The following is a 15,707-nucleotide window of genomic DNA, read 5'->3' as shown; positions in this document are numbered from 1 at the left end:
ATCAGCATCGTAAAAGCACGTACTTACCCCGCCTTTCCCCGACAAAAATACAAAGGCAAATCCACTGTTTCCTTTCAAAACATTGAGCATGACGGTTTGCATTATTTTCTAAAGGAGGGGGGGATGTTGGGAAGAGTATTTTTCTTACAAGTTCGGGTGTAAAGATGCTTTAAAATAAATAATGCACCATTTTGAATGAACGCTTCATGAGATTGCTCAGGGGCCAATATCTACGAATCCTCCCCTTACTATGTCCCAGGATGAAAGCTCTGATGCATAGACACAAAACAACTTTGCCGACGGTGGGCGAGCGAAAATCCGTGCCAGTTCGGCAAGTGACCCAGCACTTGGTACTTGCTTCCGTAACAGCAGCACTCCCCAGCTCCGTTCTGCACGCTGACATTTTTGGATCCGCGGACTGCGGACCCAGCCAAGCTTTTGAAAACATTTGCTAATAAAATTTAGCAGGTAGTTTAGAAAAAGAAATACGGAATGAGCGGGACGGAAGGTCGCTAAAGGAAAAAAAAATAGGAGAAAAAAAAAAAAAAAAAAAAGAGGAAAGCTAAAAAGTAATAACTGAGCGGAACTTGCCAAGCCGTGAGCACCGGGCGGCTGGCAGGGCCGTCCCACGGCCCCCGGGCTGGGTACCAGCGGCGCCCCCGCAGCTTCTCGCTGCACCGACTGTGCCCTACCGAGCACGGCGGGGACAGGTCCTTACTTCCCCAGAAAGTTATCGCCCCCCAGACTATTGCAGTACACCAAGTGTGTGGGTTGGAAATTATTTCGTTCCACCGCTCTTTAGCTGTTGGCGTTGCAGGGTCAACGGGCGCTGGCGCCTACCCTGCTGCCCCAGCGCCCGCTCTCCGGGGACCAAGGAGGGGCAGCACTATTCGCAGGCACAGCGGCGAATTTCCCCGGCGCTCACTGAGCCGTGCCGTTCCCATTGGCCGTGCGGCCGGCAGGGAGGCGGAGAGGGAGCTACAGCAGCAGACAGGCAGGCAGGCACCGGGCGACCGCGTAGACAGGCGCACGGCAGGCAGAGGCTGCTGGGGTATTGTTATCATTGTGCTTCGGCGGAGGACTTTGCCTGCAGGGGGAGGAGTGGAGGGAGGAGAAGAAAGAGGGAGAGAGAAAGTGCGGGGCGAGCATGCAGCAGGGCTGGGGCCGGCGAAGCGGCGGTGCTGGCGTGCCTGGGTTGAGGCGCTGAGAGGAGCCGCCTGCCCGAGCTCGCTGGGGGGCACCGGCGGGAGGAGCGAGGCGGGCACGATCCAGGCGTGGGGGAAGGCTGCCAGCCGAAGGGAGCCGCCGCCGCACCGGCCTCGCAGCAGCAGCAGCGATTACTTCTTTCTTATCTCCCAGCCTTTTGTTCGCCCATCCTCCTCCTCCTCTTCCCTGCCCACCCTCTGTACCGCGGAGGGGGCTCGGCCGAGAGACAAGCAGGCTGACCCAGGGCTGAGTTTCACCCCATCCTCCGCCCCCCGCTCTCTCTCTGCTGCATCGCTGCCCATGAGCTAGAGCGGCAGCCGGCTCCGGCAGGCGGGGGCAGACGCCGACCGCAGCTCCCGGCAGCTGCCGCTGCCCGACCCTCCTCGCCGCTCCCCTCGCCCCGCTCCGCGGGCTCCAGCCGCGCTCCGGAACTGCTGGGGGCCGCCCTGCCGCCGCCCCTCCTCGCCTCCATGTGCCGGGTAGCGGGAGCGCCGCCGCGGATCCTGCCGCCGCTGGCGCTGATGCTGCTGGCGGCCCTACAGCAGGTAAGCACCGCCGGCGGGGAGCGGGCCGGGCTGCGGCTCTTTGTTCCCCTGCGGGCGGCAATGCCCAGGGAAGGCGGGGGAGCCGGGGGGAGAAGGGGGGGAGGGGGGGGAAGAGCAGGCAGGCTGGCTGCGCTTCGTGGTGGGGGTCTCGGGGAGGGGGTAGGGGAAAGCGGCCCCGCCGCCGGGGTGCCCCGGGGTGCCTCGTGGCCGCTCGTGCAGAGCCACCTGCTCGGGGCAGCCCCGCCGCCGAGCTCCGCGCCGCAGGGAGCGAGAGAGAGGGGGGAGCCCCTGCCCGGGGCCGGCTAGAGGGAGAGAGCGGTCCCGAGACGCGAGAGGTGATGGGGACACCGATTCCCCCTCATTCCCGAGAGAGCAGGTGCCGCGGGACGTGGCGGGGAGCTGGCCGGTACTCGCGCGCTTGGTAGGAGCACGGGAACTCGGCCCCGCCGCCAGCGCGGGGGACAAACTACCGGAGTGGGGGACGGAGCGAACGTTCCCCCCTCCGTCCCGCGTGATGAAGGGTGGGCTGTGGTGCCAGAGAGATGTGGGGCAGAGAGCAGCCCCCGCGCCTCTGCTACCCCCGGCTTCCTCACCCGCTAATCCTCTCCCCGGGAAGAATTTAATCAGCCTCCGCCTGGGCGCTGGGCTTCCCCACCCCCTGCCGCTAACGGGAATTTCCATTGGGACGGGCTCGGGCCCCGAAGTGTTTAATTTATTATTACGAAAGTCCTGCTGCTGCCTCCCCCGGCGGCCTTGCCGGGGCGCTCCGGGCGGGTGACTGACGGGGTCCCGGGCAGGTGGTCGTAGGGTAGCGCCGGGTACCGCTAGCCGCAGTGTGCTCCCAGTGGGGTGCAGAAAGTAGAGGTCTAGGGCGAGATGAGAGTGACCGGGAGGATGTGGGGAGGACGGGGAGACAACAAAATGGATCCTGTTGGGGCAGCAAGGGCAGTGCCCGCGGGGTGATGGTTGGGCTCCCCTCCGGCGGCGAGGACTGTGTGGAGCGGGAGCGGAGCCGGGGCACCCGGTGGGATCCCCGTTCGTTTTGTGCTCGCTGAGCTCGTATCCGGTGCTGCGCCGGGGGTGGAGAGGGCGGTAAGTCCGAGGGACAGATGGCGCAGATCATCGCCTCTTAATGGTATTTACGATTGGGGCATTTCTGTCGGGCCGGGGGAGCGGGTTGAGGCGAGGCCGGCGGCGGGGCCGGGGTGCCGGGGCGGGCAGGGCGCCCTCCCGCCGCGCCCGCAGCGGCTGGCGCAGGGCAGGGGGAGGCGGCAGGCGCAGCCACTGTCCATGGTGCGGTCCCGCTGCCTCCGCTGCACCGGGGGCGGGAGGAGCCCGCCCGGCCTCCCGTCTCCTCTCCGCTTCTCCGTCTCTGTGACGCTCCTGTCCCCTCACGGGGTCCCCCGACAGTTGAGTCCTTCACGCAGTTTCTGAGGCGTTCTCAGGGGGTGATGACTTGCACCAGGAGAGCGAGGTGCTGAAACGCTGTTCCACGGCAGCCGGGGATCTTCCCTTGAGTCCTCGGAGGACGCGCGGCAGGGTGGCTGGCGTGACACGGGAATGTCCGGCTGAGCATGAGCGGCTGCATGTGATAGCAGACACCCTGTTCAGAAACTTGTGTGTGCCACTTACCGGCTGTTGTTGTGTTGGTTTTTTCGTGTGTTTTTTTTTTTTTTTTTTTTTTTAAGTCCTTATGTGCTGTTTACTGTATGTGCTTTCAGTTCTATTTAGTCTTCCTATCTCAATAAATCTTTAAAGCACAAAATCTGCAGTAAGCTTTTATTCCATCATCTTCTTTTTTTTTTTTTTTTTTTTTTTCCTCTCCTTACCCAAGGCAGGTTTGAAATTGAAGCACAGGCTGTGAATTAAGGACAGGAACTAGCCATGTTGCTTTTATATATCATTCAGTGTCACCGGCAGGTTATGGTTGGGGAATCCAATTTCCCCTTTGTTTGGGTATCCATTAAATCAAGTTAGAGTTGATTTTTAATAGTGTGTAACAAAATTGGAACTTGAGTATGAAATCAGATTTATAGACCTGTGTCTGTACAACACTTTCATTTTAAGAGCTCTTTTTTCCTCCCCCCTTCTTCCATCATGCATACTGCAAGAGCCTTCACTACCTAGGTGCACTGCTAACTTTTTTCCCCTATTGTCACACCTACTACTTTTGGTTTGTAGGAGGTTATTTGTATTGAGTTCTTCTGAAATGTTGAACCTTTTCACTCAGTTTTTCCTCTCTGCAACACAGCATCTATCTACCTTTATTTTCTAGAATTATTAATCCGTTTGTTAGTGGTGTAGACAAGCTGTCATTGTGGAATAACTTGAAAGATTGTAACTCGAGCCAGATTTTAAGGGCAGATCTGTGGATGTTGTTTATGTACAGGAAATACAGCTTAAGAGTTTTGGCAGTGTGTAACCTGCAAAAGAAAGAAGGGAATGGAAACTGCATCTGTTTTGCTGGTTAGCGTATCAGTATGAGTCTGGGAGTATTACATGAAAAAAATCCTGACAGAAGATAGGATGAAAGGAGTGAGTTTTGTTTTTCTGGCTAAATCAAGAATTCCAATCCAACAAAGGAATGGGAAAGCCTGTATGAGTTTACAGGAATGAAACTATTATTAGAATGTATGTATGGAACACAAATTAGAAATAAAGTGCTCAAAAAGGGAATCTATTTCTTTAAATATAAGCTGATTGAATCAGTAAGTGGATGTTGTCTTTTCTAAATCAAAAACAAGTAAACAATAAAGCAGTTTTTGGAGCCTTTTGAGCTTAGGTGACTGGTTTGAATTTGAATTATGATGACAGAGGACGTAAGTTATTATCCTCTACAGGCAATTTTGGTCTTATTCCAGGTCTTAGCGAATGTATCCAGGTGATAAAGCTACTACCATAAATGACACTCCTGTTAAGCTGCCTCAGCTGAGAATCCAGCAATGGCATTTCTTGCCAGCTCTACCCATCTAGTAATTACCCCCAGCAGCAGAAGTCTCTGGCAGAATTGCGGTGAGGAATATTAACGTAGTTTTGTGTAGAAACAAGCAAATGTGGGTAAATCTTCTGTGTCTCACAATATACCTGTGTCTTAGGTTTTTTTTTTTTTATCTGTATAAGCATGAGTTTTACAGTGTCTCTGATAAATGACTCCATTAACAGACACCAACACCATTAACTCCTTTCAAAGTACACTGAATGTAGTGAATTGAATGCATTTTGTAACACATTCATAAGCCCCTGACCAGAGTAGTTATGTGGAGTATCTCAGGCTTTTTCTGTGTAGATCTTCAAGTTCTGGTTTTGTTTTGTCTTCAAAGACTCCATTGGAAAAGTTAAATGTGGCAGGGTATTGCAGCAGAGAGCTCTACAATCCTTGTCTGTCTGGTCTAAGTAATAGTGATACCACTGACACATCGCCAAAATTCAGATAATTGCAGAGCTGAATTTCCTTGGATATTAAGCTGAATATATTATCTAAATATATTTTCTTAAAATATTTCTTAAAAAACTCCTTTTTACATCTATTACAGATAAGGTTGTGTAATTCAACATTTTTTTTGAATTTAAGTAATTGGTTGACAGAACAGGAGATAAGCAGAATTTTTTTAATACACAAAATTATCTGGGCAGATACTGTAGCAAGTTCATGTACCAGAAGGCATATATTCTTATGTTGATGATCTATGTGTTTTTAATAAATGTATTTTTAATAAATTAATAAATAGAGAGCCTTCTACTGCTCTCTCTCTTCCTGGGTAGTACGGCTACCTAGGCATGCAGCTCAGTGTACTGGAAAGATTAATGTATAGTTTTGTTACCAGCTTTTAAAATATTGCCCAAAATGATCATGTTTATGAACTACATCTAGTTAAGAGTGTGTAATTAAAAAACTTCCTGCTATTTTCCTTTCTGTTTCTAAAAGTTGAAGGACCTCCCAGAAACATCAGTGGAAGAACCATGTCATGTTCTATCTTACTTGGTTTCATTGATGCTTTTATATCAATAATATAATTTATTACGTCTTTTAATAACTGAGCACTAACACATGAGACAGTTTAGTTGTGACAGAATTGCATGTTTATATTTAAAAATAGCTTGAGGAAGCTGTGAGTAAAGTTATTTTTACTCAATACAGACAGTATTGTGTAAGGGACTTGTCATGTGGTAAGGAAGAGGAATTTTTGAATGGCTTTTCTTGCTTAACAAAATCATTAACCAGTTAAACTCTCTTTCTGTTTCTCATTGGTTTTGTAAGTGCTTTTGTAGGGTAACAAAAAAGTTCAGAAAACTTGCAATAGTTTCAGTAGTTACCAGCATTCCCATTAGGATAAAAGCGTAACTTATTTTAAACAATGTACACACACAAAGCACAAGTCTATTCCCAAAGGCTGTGCAATCTCTAATGTTCCCTGGAATTTTTATTTTAAATTCTTGTTATACAGGGTAGGAGGAACCTATAGTGGCCTTATGGAGTAGCCTGTGTGCTTCCATTAACCCAGTAGCACCAGCTGTGCATAAGGTTCAGTGAGACGGATCACAGAATAAGCTGATGATCCGACAAGGATCATCAAGTCCAGCTCCTGGCCGTGCACAGCACCATCCCCAAGTCTCACCATGTGCCTGAAAGCATTATCCAGACTTTGGGTGGAGAGTAATGAAGGCAAAAAGAATACTTGACATCCTTTGCAGGAGCAGTGGTAAAGCACTTTTCACCTGCCACTGACTGAGACTCGCTCATTGGCCAACAGTACCATACATATGGTACAGTAGTACCATACAATGAGGTGAATCCTGAGGGGAAAGAGACATACATTATTGCAGGATGAATTTAAGGAAGATGTGTATTTTTCTCAAGTGCATTTGTAGTTTATGAGTGAGCTGAGAGGGGCCTTTTTCACCTGGGTGTTGGACCATGTTGCTGTTCACCTTGAGAGGTATATAATCCATGTGTGCATAGATTCATCATTTGATTTGATCCTGCACTTCTTGCTGAAAGATCATGGGAGCTCTGTCTGAATAGAGAAGGGAAATTAGGCTTTCTATTTTTAAATGGCTTATGAAAACAGATACAGTATCAGCATCTTCCAAGATGGAAGGTGATTCGTTGCCAGATCTTTTCAGCATTTCACTTAAAGTATTTGGTTTTAGTCAGTATTCATATATTTAATTAAATACCATGTTTCCAATAAGTGTGTTTATCCTCTCTTCTAGGCACTCCTTGACATATTTAAGAAATATATTTTTACCAACAAACTCCTCTAGGGACTCTCCCATTCCTTATAATTAGCATATAATTATCACCCAGCAGCTGAAGACATAGTTAAAATTTTGTGATCCCCCCCAAAGAGGCCTTGCAAGGCCTCCCACAAAGGTCAGAAAAAATCAGTATGGAATAGCAGTATGGGCTGAGATGTTCAGTGTGAGCAATACAGTGGCTATTACCAAATCAGAGAGATGTCATTTCTTGTAGAGAAATCAGAATGTGTGGTCAAATACAGGATCAAATTTAAAAAAAAGTTATTACTAAAACGTAGACATACAGAAATTTTAAGATATCCTTCTCTGAGCTGTGGCTCACCTGAAGACTCCATGTGTTTTGGAAGATGCAGCCACTCCAATGTTCTCCTAGTTGAGGGAGGGGGAAAGTGAACTTGGATCATGGGTTTGAGCTATATGGGGTATACTAAATAATTGTCTCAATTTTTAGTAGAGAAAATGAATATTGTCTCTCATTGAGAGTTAACAGGATAGGCTGTGAACATGGTTTGTAAAGCTGGGGGATGAACAGATGCAGAGCAGGGCTTGGTGGTGCTGGTGGATGTGAGGCTGGACATGACCAGAGACGGAGGCTTTTTACATGGACATGTAGAGATAGGATAAGTAGGAATGGCTACAAACTGAAAAACAGTAGGTTGAGGTAGTTTCTCTTCACTGGGAGGGTGGTAAGGCAGTGGAACCAGTTGTCCAGAGAAGTTGTAGATGCCCCATCCCTGGAAGTGTTCAAGGGCAGTTTTTTTGGGGCTTTGAGCCAAGTCCCAATGGTTTAGTGGAAGGTGTCCCTGCCCATGGGCAGGAAGGGTGGAAATAGATAACTTATATGGACCCTTCCAACTCAAGGCATTGTATGATTCTATGAACCTTTGGTGGTTTAAGGCAAGTTACTCTAAACTGGATAGTAGCATAAAAGTTGTAGATTCTCTTAATTGGGGAAGGTGCTTGAGAGCTATAAGTGTTGATTTAAGAAATTGGATTTTCTGATCTAAAATGGTGGATCTAAAATTGTGGTTCATGAGGTAGAACACTGATTAGAAGTGAAGCCCTTTCTGCTGGAACTGAATGGCCTTTGGGAGGATGTGGCCTGGCACCCACTTGGGAAGCTTTCGGCTTCCAGAACAATTTGAATGAAAGGCACTTTTCTTTTTCTCTGGTTGCGCTCTATGGTTGAAAACAAATTGTACTTGACTACTTTTGCTGAAGTGCTGAGTACTGTGAGAGCATAAACTGTTGGCAGCTTTATTTGCAGCAAGTTGGGGATTCAAGAGAGTTGCTGAACATTTTGAATTCTAGTATCTAAAGCTTTTCAGAGAGGTTTCTATCATCCAGGGTATCTTTCTTATGCTTTATGACAGTAAGTAGAAACTTGTTACTGAATAATACCACCTCGTACAGCATATCCCATTGTGTCAGATAATATCTGTACATAAAACTAAAAATGGACAGAACAATCTCGAGAGTTTCTGGAGTTCTCTAGAAACTGCGTTGCAAGTGAGTATTGGGTATCATCGTGGTTTTTAAATTAATGAAGAAACACCGAGTCTTTAAACACAGTCACAAATGTTTCTGTGATCTTTGCTTAAGTTGAATATTACTGTGGTAGTTGTAAATGAATGTTGGTTATTAAGGAGGAAGAGCTCAAATATCCTGTTCTTGCTTCATCATACATATAATTATGTCAGACATTGTTTTGAACTTCACACAATAATGTCCTGTGAATTGGCTAGACTTGGCAATTGGTAACCGTACTGCGTTCAATTATACTGCGTAGTATGATATTTTCTTTGATACATGCCCCACTTGGCTTCTTTTCCTGTGGAACTAAGTTACAATGATTATAAAATAAAGCAGTCTTCTAAAAACAACTTGCCTTGCATTTTGGTACAATTGTTGTTAAGAAATCTTGCGTAGTAGTACATGTAGATGCAAAGTAGAAGAAACTTGGATATTTCAAATTGATAGCTACTACTGAACTCCAGTGCTGTATGGCATATGCAGAGGAGGTGGTATTACATTTTGAAATACATGTTTTTTAAATGGATATTTCCAGATATTTGGAATCTTAAATGTGTCTACTTTTTAAAAACAATGGGAATTGGTTATGAGTCCAGATCTGTCAGTACTAGTGAAGAAATTCTGTCTGGCTCGATTCTTGTTTCAGTTAGAAATTTTTCAAAACTTTGAGGCCTGTGTTGTTGGAAGACTTTTACTGGTGGTATTTAGAAAAAGATGTAAATGCAAATCCCTTAGATTTATACAGTTGAGATTATAAGCAGGTTTTTAATGGTATTTTTGGTTTCAGCTTTGAAATTAAACCACAGATTTCGTATCTAGAGATGAAACTAACAGAGGAGCAGGATGCCAAAACTGCAGGCTTAACTGCCTAACTGTATCAAAATGGTGAATTATTTTAATGAATTGAATAACAGTTGTGACAGAAGACTTCTAATTTACATCATGTTGCTTCATAAATGCCATTTTCCTGTTGCATTTGTATCTGAGATCTACGGTACTGAGTTTATATGCATGATCTGATACCATGTGTGACTATCTCTCTAGCATTTGGAGATGGTAGTGCTTATCACTCATTTAGCAGTTAAAAATGGCTAAACAAGTCATAAGGATGAGGAAAGCAGAATAGTTTTTTAGAAGTAATTTTATTTTGCTGTCACAGAGTCTGTTAGTACCTGAGAGGAAAATTTTCCGAGTGCTGATCTTGTTTAAAGCTTTGTGACTCGACTGAGCAGGTTTTATATGGGTACAAGCTAAGGTAATTGCTTTCTGTCTTAAAAAGTTGGGGTTTTTTAAAGTAGTGTCCTTCTGCAGATGAATGTACAAGTAATATTAACTTAAATTTGAAAGTGTCTTGGGAATTGTACTAATCACACAAAATCCAGTAAATTATAATAATGTGTCCCATAATCTTCACTAGCTTTCGCCTTTTGCCCCAGATAAGGGGATAAAAATATTTCAGCATCCTTCTTTTCTTAGCGTTAAAATGGTTTAAGTCTTGCAGTACTCTGAGGCTGAACTTGATGTGACCCAGTGTATCTGAAGTTGCAACTTCTACTTAATTCAGAATGCTTAACACAGGGCGATTAAGAATTGCTGAAAATTTGAATTTGCCCTTCCCTTGTGTTTTTATTCTGAAACAATCTTTACAAAGGGCTGTTTTTGGAGAGCAGAGTGCAGTCTTTTGTTTCTGGATAAAATTGATGGCTGCAAATGAAAGAATAAAGAAGGCTCTCTATTCATGTTCTCCAGCCTTTGTTTCAGTGGGCATTGTTTCAGTTTATAAGAGCTGTTTAGTACATATAGATTACTGGAAAGGCTCAAAAATTCCCAAACACATCCGAGCAGTCTTGTTGAAAATCCAGCTATCTCCTTAGCTGCCCAGCCAGTACCTTTTTGTTTCAAAGATACCATGGAAGACTTATTTCCTTTTCCACCACATTGCTTTGAAGTCATCTTTCGTGCAGTAGTTTAAATGAGTCTTGCTATTTTTCTTTCAAATTATGGAAACCTTATCAAACCTGTGATTTGAGGTCTAAAGCTGAGGAAACTGGCTGGTTGAAATTCTAGTTATTTTTAATTTGCCATCTTTTTATCTTAACTCAGTATGTAAATAGACTGTTGGCACGTAGCTACACATCCTGGTTCCAGTTTTGTAGGGAACATTGTTCTGTGGTACCTAAACTGTTGCTTTCTCTTTAGGGTCTCCATATAAACATACTAAACTATGTAACTTCAAGTTAACCTGAAACTCGATAATTATAAGTTCTCTTACTGAGTACATACTTGGATAGTGCATTAATTTGCGAGTTAGTAAATTTTAATTTTTTTTTTGTTTTTTGCCAGTATCATAGTTGAGCTGCACAGTTAGGATGGTGTTGATGTAAATGCAATGCAATGGGTTACAGATGCCTCCTTGTATTAGTGATAAACTGTTCCAACAGGGGTTGACGTGCTGAGTTTGGCCATGTTTGTCAGTGGAGAGATTACACTTCCACCTAGTCCCTTTTCCCGGAGGAAACCCCTGTTGTTTGAGGTGCTCCTGTCCCACCTCTGCTTTAATGCTCTTTCCCTGAGGTTCCTAGGGTGAATGGGTGTAACACCATCATCTCCTCTTTCTCCCTCCCTTTTTTGTTTTTTCCTGTAGGGCTTTCTTTGCAAGATGCAGAGATGCTTACATGACCTTGAGTAGGTCTGCTTGATGGAAGCCCATCTGGAAAGCAAACAGGAAAATCTAATTTAAGTCTTGATCAGATTTTAGTATGATATAATCACACAGTTGCCTGTGCTTTCAAGACCATATACCACATCTGGGCATGCACATGGATAGGCCTTTGTTTGGCACGTAGAGGTGTGAGATTGTGAGAGGCTATTTGAGATTTTGTGCAAGGCCTGTCACGATTTCTTGGCTATATCTCAGCCCAGGCTGCAATGGGAGCTGACCTCTCTGCTGTGTACAGTGTGAAAGGGGTTTGCCAATGTACGGTCATGTAGCCACATGTAAGGTGGGCCATTGTCTTGTGCAGTACTAAAGTGAGACAAAACCAATCCACTGAAAAGAAATCTTAGTTCTTTTTCACAGAAATGTTTGGTTTGGTTTTGGTTTTTTTTTTTCCAAATAGGCAACAAGCTGTCCTGGAAAACAGCTTTGCTACTGAAAGTATCTTCTGAACTTGGAAGACTACAGAACAAACAAGTTTCCAAATGCTGTATTACATTTCTTAATGGAACGGCATTTATGAAGCTCTTTTAAGAATGATTTGAGGGTAAACTTTTTTAATAAGTGAGAGAACAAACAGTTTCAGTGGCTCAGCTCTTCCATTGTGCAAATTTAATGAGCTGCTCTCCTTTTAACTTAATGTCCCTTTGAAATAGGAGTTGCATTGGAAACATTTGGCTTTATATGGTATCTGTTTGAACGCTAACATAAATGTAAGTTCTGTTAAGTTACTGCAAATGTAACATTTTGTCTTAGTTTACTTCTTAGTTTACTTTACTTAGTTTACTTTCTTTTTGTTCTGGTGCAGCCTCACATAGAAATACTGTAAATAAACCATTTTACACCAGTGGTTGAAGTGATCCCTTTCAAGCAATCTGGCTGTGAAAAAGCTGAGATGTGTTTTGTGCAACATTTATTTCCAGAGGAAGGAATGTTTTTGTTCCTTTTATGATTCCCCTTCAGTCTAGATGTCTGGTTTAGTGGAAATGTTCAGTTGTCAGAAGAATCAAGATGGTGTATTATTTAGATCTTACCAGACAAGTGGGATTTGTTCCTTCCATTCCAGTTATCAGAAAGATTAACCCTTTGCCCTCATGGTCCTAATTGTAGTCATTCAGAAACAAAGATTCTGCTTGTACAAGACAGCAGCAAAGTGTAGTATGTGCCAACTGGAATGTTTCTCTGGTGAATGTGGGTTGCAAGTATTACACAGATTTTGTCTTGTGTTTCAGGCACCGATAAAAGCAACCTGTGAAGATTTGTCATGCAAGACTGGATTTCCTGAAGATGTTCACAGTGCAGTAGTGTCAAGGAGTGTACATGGAGGACAGCCTCTTCTCAATGGTACTATTACAAAACATAATTTAAACTTTTTTTTTCTTCTAGTCGTAACCATAAGTTACTCTGGAGCATTTTCATCCTTAAATAGGACACAAACTCTTTCAGGAGGGACCCTCGGCTGTTCTGTGATTATTTCTTGATCACTGTCGTACAACTTGGAAAATCAGTTGGCGTCAGTGGCAGCACATGCACCTCTGACTGTAATTTGAAAACCCTAAGTGTCGCAAAACTTCCCATTATTATCCTCTAATTCTCGGCACAGCATTCACACTGAAGTTTCTTATTACCATTGACAGTGTGTATGCCATTAGTCTATACTTACAGACCATGTATGTATGAGAAGGAAAAGAAAATTTCCTTTCTGCTTTACCTCTCATAAAAGAACTGCAGTTACACCAAGTGCTAGTGCTTGTGTTAGTGCAGAGATAGTTCCCTTACTGCTTTTTTTGGCAATCTGAGGAGAGACACCTACGGGGAGCAAGTAGTGGGACAGGCAGCAACATGAGAGCGGTTGTCTGTGAGCCCCTGGTCAGTGACTGCTGACCAGGCGGCTCTGTAAGGAGGCGTGCCAGGAGAGGTAGGACAGTGCCAGGGCTGTCTCAGGGACAGTGCACTGCTCTCTCACCCTGGCACCTACCTGCCTCTAAATGGCACAGTGCCCAGGCTGGGGATGACCTGCTCGGTGAGCACAAGCCCTTTCCTCTGCCAGGGATGCCCTGCAGTCAGTACACCTGCCCAGGTTTGTCCAGTTTGGGAATTCAGTTCACTGTTCTTTTTTGTGTCTCTATTTTGCAGGGATAGAGTAGGACACGGAGGCAGATGCTCTGAATGTTTTGTAGATTTCCCAGCCTGTTAAATTTCAGTATACAAGCTTGCAGAAGTACAATGTTTTTTAAAAATCTGCATTAATTTGTCTGTTTTCTGAACCGCTAACATAATTTTTTTAATTTAATTCGGAAATTGTGGAACTAAGAACATCAGTTTTAGACAGTTTCAAATACAGCTTAAATAAGGACTAATTTAATTTAATTTTTTGTTTCTTTCACATATAAATTTGGCTACGTAGTTCAAGACATTTAAATGAAAAAAATTCTAATGAGTCTGCAAAACAAATGAAGTAAAAGCTGTACTCTTGATTTTACATGCTGTATGTAGCAGTCTCTTGTTAATTATATTTTACAGACCTGTTTTGTGCTTTCTTAGAAGTATAATGGAAACTTGAATGCAGGATGAATTGATTAGCTTTAGTATATTTAAACTTGAGTTATTAAAGCTTTCTCTATTCAGTTTCAAGAAAGTATATTCTACCAGCACAGACTTTCCTTTTATTAAAAGATGGCTTAGAAATTTATGTATTGAAGTAAATGTTCTGCCAATTGAGAGAATAATAAAGAGGAAAGAGAATATTCCTCACTTTTCCACCAAATTGGAGTTAATAGATGGCTCTCCTATATACTCCTGTAATAGACATCAGCATGAGACTTCCTTGGTATGTGATGAACATGGGCAGGGGGCAGAAACAGGGATGCAGAGCACAGCAGCCAAATGCTTTCCAAAGGGGCCACCTTGAAACCACCAAATGTTTGTTACAGGTTAACTTCATACCATCAGTTCCTCTTGAAATGGAGATCACACAAGTTTTGAGATCTACCCTGTTCTGTGGAAGTTCTTGTTATTCTCTATGGACTCAAGGCTGTTTCTGCAGTTTTTCCCTTTTCCCACGGGTTAGGAACCACAGTAGACTGGGCACTAATTGTCTGTTGTCATTGCTCATGCAAACCTGATGATAATGTCTAATCAGCTTTAACTGAGTCTGAACTAGTAACATAGGATGACAAACTGACTTCCTGTCTCATTATTCATCCCAGTCCCACAGTCCCTTCCCTTGCTTCTCAGAAGTGAGTGAAGCATGACTGTTGGTTTGTCCTTGAATGGTATTAAAATGCATAACATTTTAGGGAAGTAGGAATTGGAAACACTGTATGAGGCAAACAGTATGTATCACATCATATCAGCTGGTTGAAAAATGACCTGGGGGAGTCTTTTTCCTACTACCATTTCCTCAACTGAATTACTGCAGTGGTTAATTCTTTTGAAAATTTTGACATGCTTAAAAGCATATAATTTGCTGGTTACACATAAACATACAGTCCATCATTGCATAGCTTTGACTTAAATTTAATTACACTGTCATTTTGAAATACTATTGTTGTCAAAAGCCTATTTTCTGGTTATTAAACTAGATTCAGATGATGCTGGAAGTTAAGTATAGTTGCATGACATTTGCTTCGTAGGGATAATCATGTGCCTGATTCTGATCTCGGCTGCCTCGCCTATCTAAATGCATGGAATTACTTAAGTTGGAAAAGACCTCTAAAACCATAAAGTCAATCCATTAATCCAGCACTGCCAAGTTTACCACTAAACCACGTCCCTAAGCACTGTATCTGCATGTCCTTTAAATACCTCCTGAGATGATGACTCCCAACAGTTTCCTGGGCAGCCTGTTCAAATGCTTGGTGACCCTTTTGCTGAAGAAATTCTTCCTAATATCCAATCTAAACCTCCTTGGTGAATGGTGATGCCATTTTCTCTTGTCCTATCACTTGTTTCTGGAAGAAATTACCAACCCCCACCTCATTACAACCTGCTTTCAGGTAATTGTAGAGAACAATAAGGTCATACAATTGGCCTTGGCTCACTGATCCTCTGTTTTACCTTCCTGCACTCCAGCAGATCAGCATTCCTGCCCAGCTGAGGTGCACTTAATCCCCTCATCCCAATCATTGCTACAGATATTACACAGGACTGGCCCCAGCAGTGAGCCCTGGGGAACACCACTGGTGGCCAGCTGCCAGCTGGATGTAACTCCATTCACCACCACTTCCTGGGCCTCGCTGTATGGACAATTGTTGGGTTTTTACCCAGTGAGCACTGCACCCACCCAAGCCGTGAGCAGCCAGTTTCTCCAGAAGAATACTGTGGTGATCAGTGTCTGAGGCTTTTCTAATGTGTCACTGGACAACATCTACAGCCTTCCACTCATCCACTAAGTGGTCACACTGTCATAACAGGAGATCAGGCCAGTCAAGCAGCCCCTGGCTTTC

The 15,707-nt window shown here is 44.1% G+C and overlaps 1 protein-coding gene across 1 annotated transcript in view; it reads left to right on the top strand.

The window, feature by feature from the left end:
• The first annotated feature begins 1,666 nt into the window (after nt 1–1,666).
• Nucleotides 1,667–15,707, top strand: part of CDH2 (cadherin 2) — a 114,613-nt gene continuing 100,572 nt past the window's right edge. Inside the window, exons 1-2 of the mRNA XM_053952003.1 lie at nt 1,667–1,751; nt 12,492–12,603. Of these exons, the coding sequence (XP_053807978.1) occupies nt 1,677–1,751; nt 12,492–12,603 (187 nt within the window). The 5' untranslated portion in view covers nt 1,667–1,676. The remainder of the gene's footprint in view (nt 1,752–12,491; nt 12,604–15,707) is intronic.

The sequence above is a fragment of the Vidua chalybeata genome, chromosome 1 (genome assembly GCF_026979565.1).
Source record: "Vidua chalybeata isolate OUT-0048 chromosome 1, bVidCha1 merged haplotype, whole genome shotgun sequence".
Taxonomy (NCBI): domain Eukaryota; kingdom Metazoa; phylum Chordata; class Aves; order Passeriformes; family Viduidae; genus Vidua; species Vidua chalybeata.
This window is presented reverse-complemented; position numbering and strand designations above follow the sequence as displayed.